Below are 14,072 nucleotides of genomic sequence, written 5' to 3'. Positions count from 1 at the left end.
GTCACGCCATGGGCGCTTGAAATCTGTGATCTGGCAGAGACCAGAGGTGGGGTCTCATACGTGGACTGTGTAACCGCCCTCATCCCGCACCAGTGAGTACAGTGCCAGGGCTGTGCGTGTTTTGACTTTGCCTGGCCCTTTCCTGGCTGTCTTCCTCTTTGAGTCCCCCGGGGGAGGTGAGGGGAGGTGCTACGGGACGCACTGTGGCGCAGCCCTGCCATTTAGGCGGCTGTTCCCAGCCACTGAAGAGCCGAGCCTCCTACCAGGAAGCGGACGCAGGGCGGCCAGCTGCAGAGTTGTCCTGGCACCGCCGGGCTACGACCTCGCGTGCGTCCAGTGCCAGGCAAAGCCAGGCTTGGGTTCTCGTGGGCACCACGGGTCCCGGGCTCTGAGGGGTACGGGAGTGCCCCTCTGACTGCAGCAGCAGCAGCCTGACCTGGCGTGCGAGGCATGACAGCTGCGCAGGAGTCACAACCAAAACCACGAGGGGAAAACAACAGCGAAGCAGGGTGCGTGCGTTTTCGCTTCCCCGTCTTCCTATTTTGATAGAAGCTGTCTGACCTATAACACACAGAACCCGAAAAACTGAAGGAGACGTGAACTTTTTTTTCTCGAGCACCTGTGAATATTAAATCTTGTCAGTTTCTTTCCATCTTACCGTTAGTTCCTTCGTTTCAATACAGAAATACATTATTAATGTCTGTATTGATTCTCCAGTCTGCCCCTTTTCATTTATTTATTCCTAATTTATTTTTAACTTAATTATTTAGTTTCTTTTTTCGTTATTTCTTCATCCCATCCGTCGCCAACTGTCTTCCATACTTTTTTGCACTTTATTCCAGACGCAAAGTTATTATTTTCTTCCTACCTCCCACCCTTCATTTGGTTCTTTCCTCACCCCTTACACCCGAGCGCCCTTCCTGCCCACCGACCCCTCTACACCCCGCGAGTCCCCATTTCTTCGTTTCCTTCCTTCCTGCCTGTATATAACTGAGAGCCTCCTAACCTCTACCCTCCCTGCTGCCGCCCTCTGCAGCAGGTGTTATGATGTGAACTGACTACCTTTCTGTCACTGCCTACCGGGTGGCGCAGGCGGCACATCTGCAGCCCTTCGGGTGCCTATGCAGTGAGCTGGCATGGAGAGCAGCGCAGCCTTGTTAACAGCCGTGGAGCCCGGAGGAGGCGGACAGCAGTGTGGGGGCGGCTGCCCAGAAGCGGCGGCAGCTTGTGGGGGACTGAGCCCCTTGGAAGATGCGGGCACCTCGCACTGTGGCCCGACCCCACCTCGACAGCGCTCCCTGCGGGTGGTATACGTGCTCAATGACAGCCCTAAGACCGGGCCGGCGGGCAGCACGGAGTCTGGGGCCCTGCAGTGCCTGCTGCGAGCCTGTGAGGCCGAGGGGGCCCACCTCAGCAGTGTCAACTTCGGGGAGCTGGACTTCGGCGAGACGGCGGTGCTGGACACCTTCTATGACGCAGGTGAGAAAGGAGGGCGCGCAGAGTTGGCACACGAGCATCAGGGCCTAGTTTAATATTGTACTACAGCTGCACCATACCTTCTCATAAATGGCGCTCCGTGGGTGGGTGGTCACTGGCTAAGAGGACCTTAGCATGAGAGGTTGAATTTGTGTAACTATTTATTTATTTATTTATTTATTTATTAAGGAGTTTTATCTAGCGCTAGCCTGACCCCAGGGTATCGGAGCGCTTCACAACAGTTTTTGAGCAAGATTCATACAATAAGCAGTATTCTACATATAGGTTCGGCAGTCCAAGTGCGCTGTGCAGCATTGAGGTAGTGCGTGAGTCCTGAGATAACCTCATAGAGTGCACATCGTCTTGGGGTTGATACAATAAAGCTGTATTCTACATATAGGTTCGGAAGTCCAAGTGTGCTGAGCTGCATTGAGGTAGTCCGTGAGTCCTGAGATAACTTCATAGTGTGCACGTTGTTTTGGGGTTGAACCAATTAAGGGGGGGGGGCAGTTGGGGTACAACCTGATATAACCTGATACAATCTGACTGTACACACTGTAAAATTCTTACAGCCGGCGCACAAAACAGAGCATCAGGGGCCTTATTACGTAAAGGGCCACTTTCCCTGTTTGCGCCGGGCCACTTCTATAATATGGCCCCTGGTGCCCACAAGCTGTGACAGCTTCACCAGCTCATATCTCATACTAAAGAAATATATGGAAGCACAGACACAGTACCAAAGAAAGGGTATACACACCATTGTAGAGATCCAAGAAGGGATGTATGCACATCACACAATTCCCCACCACAGTAATAACACAAAATACTGCATAATATACCCATCAGCGTGTGAGCCACTCAAGAGCATTCATATCGCTCAGTAGTACGAGTATACGGACCGCATCAATGGAAAATGCCCACAAAACTAACCAGAGTAGATATATATGCAGTACATCACAGTGCACACTTCTGTGAGATGCACCAAACCAAAAGGCCACACAATGAAAAGGTACACACAGGACACCCTGACCAGACTAAGCCGTAAAAGAACACATAAACCACATGCCAGATTACAAAGATCTGTGCACGAGCACAGACAGACAACAGAAATACACTCCTTCAGGGTACCCACACCCGAGTCCTGTGCAGATTCATTATTCACCTATGCTAGGTGACAGTACAAGCTCACTGCTAGAAAAGTAGTAAAACTTCTTTCACCAGGCCTGTCACTAAAACAAAGGCCTCTTGCCAAAGAGCGATGCACCAGCAGAGACCAGGACCACCACCAACAGAGAGGTGTATCAGCCCACATATGAGCAAAAACAGAGATTGACACATAGATTGAATCTTTGAGGAAAAAGCAAGCCTGGAGTCTCTTCCGCAGAGAAATACACCAGCTCACCCAACAAAACATGGAATATATGTGAGGCACACCAGTCTCCAAGGAAATGCACTAGCACACAAACAAACGCACAGAAGGATGCACCAGCACAGAGGTTGAACCACAAACTACAGAGAGCTGCACCAGCTCACAGAGATATCCATCATCCCACCACACTAAGAGGCAAGACCACAATTAGGTGTCCTAACACACTGAGCACAAGAAGACAGAAAGCCACCTTTACTGTCAAGAAGCCAAACTACAGAGAATTGTGCCAGCATGCAGGCCACAGAGAAAGTCACTAGCACATGTTCCAGATCTTAGAGTAGTGGCAGCACTCAAATCACAGAGAGACACACTACATAGATGCCAGACCCCAGAGCAGAGATGCAACAGCACACAGACCACAGAGAGATAAATCAACACAGTCCATAGCAAGCCATCTTCACATTCAGGGTCCAGACCACTGAGGGAGACCGCCAGCTCAGAGTTTATACCAAGTGGATTCCACCAGCACAAAGACCACAGAGAAATGCACAAACACAGAGGCCACACCTGGTACTCCAACACAGAACAGAGAGCAATGTTTTCACAAAATTAGGAGGGCAACCTAATTTCCTTGTTCACATTGAACTTTCCAATTTGAATTGCATGTATCTGTAATCGCTCTTGTTTTCAATTACTTTCCATATTCCGTTTTTCAATTAATTTCCAGACGTTGCTGACTTTTTAAATAAAGTTCTTTTATTAACCCCTTCTGCGCTCATGACGAGCTGAGCTCGTCATGAGTTGTGCCGCTTGCACGCTCATGACGAGCTCAGCTCGTCATGTAACGCAGCTTTTTGAAAAAAGCGGCGCAGCGCAAAAATAGCGGCCGCACGAATGCGGTTAAGTATCCAATTCCCTCACACTTTAAACAGATTCAGCCAGCAGACCAATCAGACAGGACTACATGCCGAAAGGCTGCTCGAAAGGAGCCCAGACATTTAAACGGGGCATGAATGGAAAAGAAGAATTTTGAGAAGGAGGATAAATCAAATTGCCCTGATGAAGTCCCTATAAGGGATGAAACACATTGGCTTGGTCCGTTTTAAGTGTGATGGAATTGGATACTTAATAAAAAAGAACTTTATGGAAAAAGACACCAACGTCTTAATGGAAAAATGAAATATGGAAAGTAATTGAAAACAAGAGTAATTACAGAGACATGCAATTCGAATTGCAAAGTTCAATGTGAACAAGGAAATTAGGTTGCCCTCCTAATAATGCGAAAACATTGACCAAGGATTGAGTTTTGTGGGCAGTCAGGACTCCAGGAGTGGGCATAAGAGAACTATATAGGATTGGGATATTTGACCGGTTTCATCTAGAAACACCACTGCTGGCTGTCTCTTAGAAACAGACAAGAGAGCACACACAGACCCACCTGCACAGTTGGAAGTCAGGCCACATTAAGTTGTGCCACCACATAGACCACAGAAAGCCACCAGGGTAAACAGAGTCCAAATCAAGAGGGATACACCAAAACAGAGCCTACAAAGAGTTGCACCACCACAGACGCCAGACTGCAGAGATGCACGTACCACCACACAGACCAGAGACAGACACCAGAACAGTCCGAGGCCAGACCGCACTGCCCGCAGCCAGATGTGCTATCACACAGAGATATGGAAAGACACACCACCGAGTGGCGTTTGACTCTGGAGAGACATAGTAAGCAGGCGTGCCTGATTTCCAATTACTGTACTTGCCATGGTACAGGGAATTAGCCAGTCTCCAGGGAGAGGTTTATGTGTAATTAAGTTTTGGCTTCCTGTCAAATCCTTCTCTATCAGATTAATTTCACAGGATAATTCCATAAGGATCGAGTTCTGTAGTACCATTCTTTTAAGAAAAGAGCTACGTAACGTTATGGCAATATCCCTGACCAAAAAATATTAACATCACAAACCAGGAATGAACCGTGTTCGCAGGCAACTTTGCTGGACTTTGAACTCCTTTGATTTTCAGGGCTGTTGCACTACAATGTTTACGGTTGTCTTTCCGGGACCTGCAGCCGGCACCGGTGCTAGATTCTCAGAATATAAATAGGTGTGTATGCGACAACAAGTAAAAATGTACCCATCCCATTCAAGTTGCTCTGACCAACAGGGCGGGTTCAGTGCAGGCACAAAACGGTCGACGCGTGCAGGCAAAGCCTGGAGGGGCCAGTTCTTTTTGCTCTCTGTCTATATTACGTTTTGCTCACCACATTATGCGGTGCACATTGTGGGGTTAACGTTTGAGAGGAATTCGTAGGGAAAAACCCACGTCAACAGAACCACTAACCAGTCATCTCTTTGGGAAACTGAAAAATAATATATCTTGTATTCGGTATATTTTCATGGAACCCTTCTCTCCCGCCTTTTTTCTCTGAGGTGAGACATTCAGATAGATGGCTAATTTGTGCAACATCTAGGAAAGCAAACGCTTCGGGATGCCATGCGCTCCCAGCAGCCAGTGCGCTTCTGTAATACACGAAGAGCCTCAGGAAATATGTCTTTAATGTGACATGCCACTTAGAAGTGACCGAGTGAGCACCCATGAATACAATGGATTTGTCCATTGTTGAGCTAAAGTGCAATGACTTGGCTGGCAAGCTACTCCTCGTCACACAATTGTATTAACTTTGACTCCAATACATGAGGGCGTTGCGCGCATGGGTGCTAATTCACCAAAGTGCCAGGGGTAACGGAAGTGACATCACACGCCCTTTGACCTCCCCTCACACACATACACACATACAAACACACACACACTCTCTCTCTCTCTCTCTCTCTCTCTCACACACACATAAACACAATGTCACCCGCAAGCATGCACAGAACATACATTTAAAAGCATTTTTTACTTACCTAAGCTGCCTTGAAGGGCATATTCCAGTTTATTGCACGCCATTTTTGTTACACTATTAGAGAACAATATATTTTATGTATTCACTTATATTGTAATAAAAATTTACAGAAAATAAAGAGAGTGGAGCCCCAATCTGCCCCTGTGTTCCTGGCACTGAATATGCTACCTCTGCGGCCAGGGGTCACAAAGGCAGTGCTAAGGGTAGCAAAGGGCAAGCCGGGGTTGCAGCTGCGACCCCTGGTGACCCCTAAATGACGTCCATGGTTGTGCAGTGTTCCACTGAGCAGTTTATGTGCCCTATTAGACATGGCTACTTGAACTTTGCAATTTAAGCATCAGAGAGAGGCCTTTCTAATCAATGGAACCCAGCCCATTGAGTATACAGCAATAGGAAAGCGATCAGGCCTATCCAACATTTAAAAAAATAATTCCTCGAGTTCCCAGTTCCATTTCATGTATGATTAAATAGTGTGAACATTGACAAAGTCAATAGGTTTGGCTTTTTTGTAGTCCATGTGCCCAGAGGAACACAACATAATCTCAGATGCACACAGTGACCAACAAACATACAGGTACACATTTTCAGGAAGTACTGTAGACACACAGTCACCCTTGCCACGGACGAGAAGCCATTGCTTTGAGTGGGCCGCTACTGACCTGCTCTGCGTAGCTGTACCTGAGCACCTCTCAATTTGCCCGTTTGTTTTTTAGTACTGGGGCTTCTCCTCGTCACAGGTGGGTCCCAGTACTTGGCACACAATAGGGTTATTTACTAAAGGGATTTCAGACAGCTTGCAACTGTTGTTTCAGCCACTACACTCCAGATGAGTGTGTGCCATCCAAAATTCATGGAGTTCACCAATTTCCTTGGCCACACACCCGCGCACACCTATAACACCTTGGTATGCTCCTTTAACAAATTTTGCTGACAAACTGTTGACTCTTTTCCTTTCTATCAGGAGAATGGCTTCCATTTGTTTATTTTTGTTTAGCTCTTTGAAGTCCCCCCCAACACTCTCATCCGCCCTCTCTTTCTGTCTATGGCCAGAAAGTGAGCCAGCAGTCCACTGTATACACAACAGTTCTTTGTTTTGTTGGGACATTTGTGTGTATCTTACTTTACTCCTTGTTATTATAAATCAATTCTGCCTTCTACTAGACGGTAGAGTTCTGTTATTGTAGTGAAGCAGGGAGCAGGCATCAGTATACAATTCAAGATTCAGCTTTTGGTATTACTAGATTGACAGCGTGGACCTCCCTTAGAAGAGTGATAGACTGAGCTGGCTACAATCGGATCAAATTCGGGATCTGCATGTTCTGTGTAGATCCCTGCGGCAGGTTAAGACGTCTTACTCAGACTTGTTATTTTTTTTATTTTTTATTTTTTTAAAAAACCTTTATTGAAAGACACGTAGAAGTACAAGCGCAGGCCTACAACCACAGGGGCCAGCCGCAAAAGCAGGAGAGTCAAAAAAAAAGGCAACATCAATGCGTACAATAGAATGAATACAGGATAGACGTGAAATAAAGACGTGAAACAGTCAGCGCCAGGATAAAAAAGGTTTCATTTTACATTTTATAGAGGAGGCAGCAACCATATCTACCGGGCGTCACGCAACATATACAGAAAACGAGGGGGGGGGCGGGAGGGGGACAGCCCCCCACGCAATCAAATAACCCTAGTAGGGCGAAGCCCAAAGACATCCCACGCCCAGCAAAGGTTCAAAAATAAAGGACAAATGTCAGCAAACAAATAACGTGGACGCCACATGTACAGCCTTCCCGCCCCGGAAAAGGAGAAAGTGCGGACACGTACGAAACAAAGGAGTGAAAAACAAAGGGACATAGCCCACCCCCTGAAAAAGCAAAAAGGGACCATAGAATAAAACAAACTAAAATAACAAACACCCCCCCCACCCTACATCACTGTAATGGCTACGGCCTACCCCACTAAACAGCGTGCCTGTCGCCCAGAGTCACCCGAAATATAGAAGAAAGAGAAAGGGAATAATAACAAAGAAAGAGAAAGAAGAAAGAGAGAGAAGGAGAGGAAAAAGAAGAACAGGAGAGGAGAGGAGCCAGCGATCGAAACATGGAATACTACCCCACCCGCAACAACGGATCACCAATCGAGGTCGAAAAGGACATCGAAGAAAGCCCACACAAGGATGAAAAACAAGAACTAACCAAAATAATGAGGCCTGGAGATGCCATTTAAAAGGGTCCCACAGGTACTCCGGCACAATTACCCCTGTCCACTTGTATGAAGAGTCGAGCTTCCAGACCCCGCCACGGCCGAAAAGCAGAATGATACAGTGGGTCCATACCAGTCCAGGAAGGCCAGTGGGATCTCCGCAAAACACCGTCCCGGCCAACAAGAAGCAACCAGGAGAACTCGGCAGCAGTCAGAATGCAAAAGTACCTCAACGATCCACGTGGCCAAGCACAATATCTGGGCTGTCCAGCACGAAGCAGAAAAATCAGGATGTAGGAAACACTGCAGCATCGGCACCGGGTCCACATGATCCCATAGAATCAAACACCTAGCTGGAGATCCCAGCACAGCAGCCGGAGAAGTTTCAACCATTACAATTCGGGAAGACGACACCGCGTCACAAAATGGCGGAGCAGCCATGGCGGAGATCCGCGACTCCAAGTCTCGGCATTTCAAGGACAGGTCGATCCCCAGAGCAGCCAGGGCAGACAAGACAGCACTCCGAGTAGGGGCCGCCCGAATCAAACGAGGGCTGGAGAGAACAAATGCAGCAACTTCCCTGTCTCCAGGAGAAAGACTCTCCGAGGGGCCATCCGCCATCTTAAGCACAGCGCCCGCCGCCATCATCGTGGGCGCCTCCAAGTCCACCAGGAGCACCGGCGGCCCCAGGGCACACAACCGATCCGCGGCGGATGGCGCTCGGCGGAGAAAGGAGAGTCACCAGAAGAACGGGCGTGCTCCCCACAACACTCGGGGGAGCCCAGCACCGGACCCCGGGCGGGACAAGCAAAAGGAGTGGGCTACCCACTTGAGGGGTGCCGGACAGCGCGGCTTCTCTTCTTCGGGCCGGCAGGCAATCGGACATACGGGGTGGCCCACCCGCGGGGGTGGGTCCGCTCCAGGGCTTCCGGCCCGCAGCTCTCAGGCTCCCAGCATCGGGTCTCTCCACCGGTTCCGGACCGCCGGTACTCCGAACATCTCCGGGCAAGCACAGCACTCGAGGCCCCGGCGTCAGGGCCGGGAAGGCCAGCAAGGCAACAAGGGCAGAACGCCGAAATGACTGCACGCCAGAGCCCCGGACAAGGATGGTAAGTGAAGGCTCTTCCCCGGTGACCAAATTCGGAACACCCCGAACAGGATGAAATACAGGATAGGTGGCGGGGAGGAAGAAATCACAGAGCGAGGCGGTTATGCGACTGTTCCGATCGCCATCTTGGCTCCTCCCCTCCGTCTTACTCAGACTTGAACGTGTCACCTACAGGTTACCAAAAGATCTGGGCAGAATGTACTTTCACCCCAAGCTATCCCACAGGAGTGGGAACCTGTGGCTTGCAGTAGACACATTAAAAGCTTTAGCTCTTTGACTTGTGATGGAGACATCTCTCTTTATCTCCCTCTCTCTCATTCTGTCTCTCTCTGTGTCTCACTGTCACACCTCCAGGCTATCAGATTATGTATTCTCTTTCATGTCCTCCTGCCAAACAGACGTCGAAGGGTGTCTGCCCATCATGCTGTAGCCAGCTGATTAGGAAAAAGCAATTTGAGGCAGCTCTTTCAATGAGGGGCGCATGGAGCTGTCTGCATTAAGGTTATGTCAACAACAGCGCCCTTCTCATCTTGCTCCAGCCTTGTCCCTGTCCCTTGATTCTGTCTGTTCTTCCGGTTAAAAGTGGTTTTAGTCCTTAATTATCACATGGCTTGCCATAACATCCCATTGCCTCCTTACTTGCCCTCCCTTCACCCGCTGACCCTGCTGGCACACATCAACAAAACCATCATCTGCATGAGGCAGCTACGCTATCAGTGATTTGGGTGAGCTGGGGGAGGTCCGCAAATGTTTTTGTTTGGGGCCAGTCCTTACGCATCCAGGTACTGACCAGTTAACACAAAAGAGACCCCATGCCAGTGGGGTAACGAAACTTGAGGGGGCTCCCCTGCAAAGTACAAGATGGTGGACGCCTCTGGACTCACTCGGGAGTTGTCAGGGGAGGGCACTGTGCTTAGCGGGCCTGCTGGAGTTCGCTGCGTTGCATTACTCTGTGCAAGGAAGAAGCGTAACGAGGAGAACTATCTTTATTTCTCCTTGTTCCCCCCTCCCCGTTCTATGTGTGCTGCAACCTGCAGTACACACACATAGAGGAATATGCCTCTAAGGATTGTTTGTGTGCTGGAAGGTTCCCTTTCCTGCACAAAAACAATCCTGCATGCAACGCAGGCATCCTTGCACCATGGTGCAAGGATGCCTGAATTGGCTCTAGGCGGCCTATTTTGCGCCAGCGCAGGGGGAAAGGACAGGAATGCGCTGTATGCCTTAAAGATTGCACATTGCTTCCCTTTCCCGGTGATGCAGTGCAACGCAGCAAGGTGACTTGCTGCGCTGCACTGCACAACTTTGCCATAAGTATGGTCCTGAGTGACTAGGACACAATAAATATTTAGGCAATCACTGAAGCTCAGCAGATGTTTCAGTACTGCTGCATGTGTTTCCTAGGTCTCAAGGTTTAGTTTTAATCGTAAAGAATGAAACATTTTAAGTACCTGCATGCAAAAGCTCATCTTTTTTCCAATTGAAAGCACAGCAGACATTGGCCAGCAGTTCTACATAACCTTGAGCAGTCAGGCGGTGGGCGATGTGCAAGAGTGGAGCAGATGATGACGTGAGCAAGGGGAGCACCAATGATGCACTTGTGACTCTGGGTGACATACCTCAGGGATCACTGGGTAATGTGCCATAGAAGTACACTGGGTGATGTGCTGGGTCATGTACATGAGGGGACAACTGGATAATGTGCTGCAGGGGCCTAAGGTAATGTGCAGCAGGGGACTACAGGGATGTGCATCATGGGACCACTGAATACAGTGCAGAAGGGTGCACAAGGTGACTTTCTGAAGGGGGGCACTTTGTCATTTGTGCCTCAGGCGAGCAATGAATGATGAAACAATAAACAAAAAATTAAAAAAACAGTTTTTTTATCTCAAAAGTGATTTGTGAAATGGTTCAAGAATGAAATTATGAATGATTATTTATTAGAGAAGTAGGGGTAATTTTAGTTTCCCTTTACTTTTATGTTTTTTATATATGTGATTTATTGTTATAAGTTTTTCTTAATAAAAAAAAAGAGAATACATACTAATGCTGTTTTAAATATAACATGGAGAGGAGTTGGCCTAACTGCCTCGGCGGTCGACCTTGAATCTGGGGTACCGGGTTCAAGTCTCGGAATGACGCTGAACAACCTGTGATTCTGGGCAAACCATTTAATGTCTCCGTGCCTAACAAAAACAAGCATTTACAATGCAATAGGTCTCCCAGCATTAAAGTTTGAGTTATTGGGATTGTGTATGACATTGTGTTGCATAAAATGTAGCAAACTTTGAATTGGTGAGCAGTGACAGTGTGTGCAAGAGTATGCTGTTCTTGAAAGCAGTGTGGTAGAGAGTGCAGGAATTTGGGTGACATGAGCAATGTGGATGGGGTGAGATTACAGGAGTGAGTGTAACTCGACAAAGTGTGTTTAATTGCATACCAGAGAGATATAGAAAGCTCTGATGATGCACCGCAGGCACAGGCTTACAGCTGTTATTATTCACACAGCTCTGATGATGCACCTCAGGCACGGGCTCACAGCTGTTATTATTCACACAGCTCTGATGATGCACCTCAGGCATGGGCTCACAGCTGTTATTATTCACACAGCTCTGATGATGCAACTCACGCACGGGGCTGACAGTTATTATTCACCTCAGGAGCTGACAGTTATTATTCACACAGCTCTGATGATGTACCTCAGGCACGGGGCTCACAGCGGTTAATATTCACACAGCTCTGATGATGCACCTCAGGCACGGGGCTCACAGCTGTTATTATTCACACAGCTCTGATGATGCACCACAAGCACGGGCTCACAACTGTTATTATTCACACAGCTCTAATGATGCACCTCACGCACGGCCTCACATTTGTTATTATTCACATGGCTCTGATGATGCACCTCACTCACGAGACTGACGCAGTTATTATTCACACAGCTCTGATGATGCACTTCACGCACGGGGCGGACGCCTTCTGAAAGTGCCTGTATTTCTGAGCCTCCCTTGAAACCCGAAAGAGAGGCAAATTTCGACAGACATAGTTTCTAGCTCAATAGATTCAACAGTTACTAAAACTCGAGATGCCACTTCAAAGGTTAACTGTTCACCTTTTAGTAGCCGATTGGCAAAATTGTGAGTCGAATGCATAGCAATGAGCTGAAACTTATGCCCAGACAATACTACTTGTTGTTCCAAAGACAACAAAGCGAGATTAGATTGACACAATGTGCCGCCTTATGCCATATAATGTGCATTTCCTTGCAATAATGGAGACTGGATTTATGCGGCAAATCCACATAATATCAATGCCCACGGCTAGAAATCAGAAACACATATACCACAAACTGTACTTTTAAAAATAGTTATATACTCCTAGAATGCGTCTATCACGAATCACTCCTACAGACTATGGTGCATTGACACGAAAGCACAGAGACAGACACCTGACCCATCCCGCTCTCAGGCTGCTGCCACATTACAGCCACATAAACAATAGGACACCTCGCTCCAGTCCTGCAATCCTGTCCGGGTCTTCCAGCGTTAAACCTGGTCCTCGCTCCTTGAACAGGCACAATTGTTTGCTTGCTCAAAGTTTGATAGAAACTTTAATCTGCCAACCACGCCTCTACTGATGGACACACGGAAGGATTACATGGCAAAATCACTGACACAGGACTGCACACATCCGGAGTTATAAGGCAAGCTAAACATTTGAAACATACAAAACACCGTTCAGTGTTTTAGTGGCGGTGCACTTTTTTTCAGGTTTTGAAAACACAAAGAAAAAAAGCGATACTGTGGATCTCCCATGTCACAATGTAATTGAGGATGCGGCCTAACGGCTATAGCTGTTGACCTTGAAGCTGGCGGATCGAGTTCCAGTCTTGTCAGGGATGCTCAACACCCTGTGATTCTGGGCAAATGACTCAATTTCTTTGTGCCTAACAAAATGAATGTGTCACTCTGTAACATAACTGGTGCTCATGTAAACCGCACTGATACCTTCGGGTCGAGTTCGCGATATATAAAATAAATAAATCTGCCGAGTATTGAATTTTGGGGGGTGTAGTCATGGTTTCCTAATGGCAAGCACTAGAACGTAAATTATAAAACATTTGAAGGAGGAGCTAGTGAAGAAATACGTATGGAATCGTAAAGGAAATTATTTGGATTGAATTTAAAAGGAAAAAACAGAGCCCTTTTTCAAGTCTTGATTTGCCATTTAAAATTATGTCATTTTTGTCGAAAGTGAGTTGAATAATGTATTGTGAATAATGATCTATGAAATAAATCTCTTGCCTTGTGTATTGGGATCAAGTAACCTTGGCCTGGAGTACCATCAATTGCTTACCACAGCTCTTCGATGCCTGCCACAATGCTACATGAACGAGGGACCAAGAGCCAGGAAGCGAAGTAGGGAATGCCGTCAAACATTGTGCAGTCCATTGTGTGCTTTGTGTTTCGAGAGTAATGTGAGCACGCATGTTATTTTAACCAATGTGTTCAAAAAGTGCTGGCATGCCGGGAGCTGAAAAGCAGGGAGTGTCTGGGACATCTGGTCACTCTAGTGCAGGTTAATGCAGAACCCGCCTCCTGCGCGCCCCACACACCTCCAGCTCTTACCATGCAGTTGAAGTGGGCGGCCACCTCGTCGTCAGGGGTCTTGTACAGCACGCCGATAACCGGGGTCTGCTCGCGCTGGTGGCAGAAGCCGCAGGCGCCCTTTACTTTCTCCTTTGGCGGCCGCGGGGCCATGGTGCTACCTCAGGAACGCGGCTGACAGCGGTAAGTATGCAGCCAGGTAAGCAAAAAATACACCTCGGTGCTTGCGAGTCAGCTATTTCTTTCTAAAGATCCCAAGTGTTTTAGCTGTAGGCATAGTTTCGTTTCCAAGGCAGGACCCAGCTGCGCGGGAGAGGTAGCCACGCCCCCTGCCGATTATAGGTTTCGGTTTCGAAGTAGGCGGGATGAAGCCGCGGCGCGTTCACATCTGCGATTCTGACCCACAGAGGC

General features: G+C 48.0%; 1 protein-coding gene across 2 annotated transcripts in view; it reads left to right on the top strand.

The window, feature by feature from the left end:
* Positions 1–246: 246 nt before the first annotated feature.
* Positions 247–14,072, top strand: part of MAP3K15 (mitogen-activated protein kinase kinase kinase 15) — a 1,227,172-nt gene continuing 1,213,346 nt past the window's right edge. For both annotated transcript variants that reach the window (XM_078657886.1, XM_078657885.1), the window contains exon 1: positions 247–1,479. In XM_078657886.1, coding sequence (XP_078514012.1) covers positions 1,137–1,479 — 343 coding nt within the window. In that variant the 5' untranslated portion in view covers positions 247–1,136. The remainder of the gene's footprint in view (positions 1,480–14,072) is intronic.

The sequence above is a fragment of the Lissotriton helveticus genome, chromosome 8, assembly GCF_964261635.1.
Source record: "Lissotriton helveticus chromosome 8, aLisHel1.1, whole genome shotgun sequence".
Classification (NCBI taxonomy): domain Eukaryota; kingdom Metazoa; phylum Chordata; class Amphibia; order Caudata; family Salamandridae; genus Lissotriton; species Lissotriton helveticus.
The sequence above is the reverse complement of the archived record's forward strand: the minus strand, read 5'-3'. Positions and strand labels throughout refer to the sequence as shown.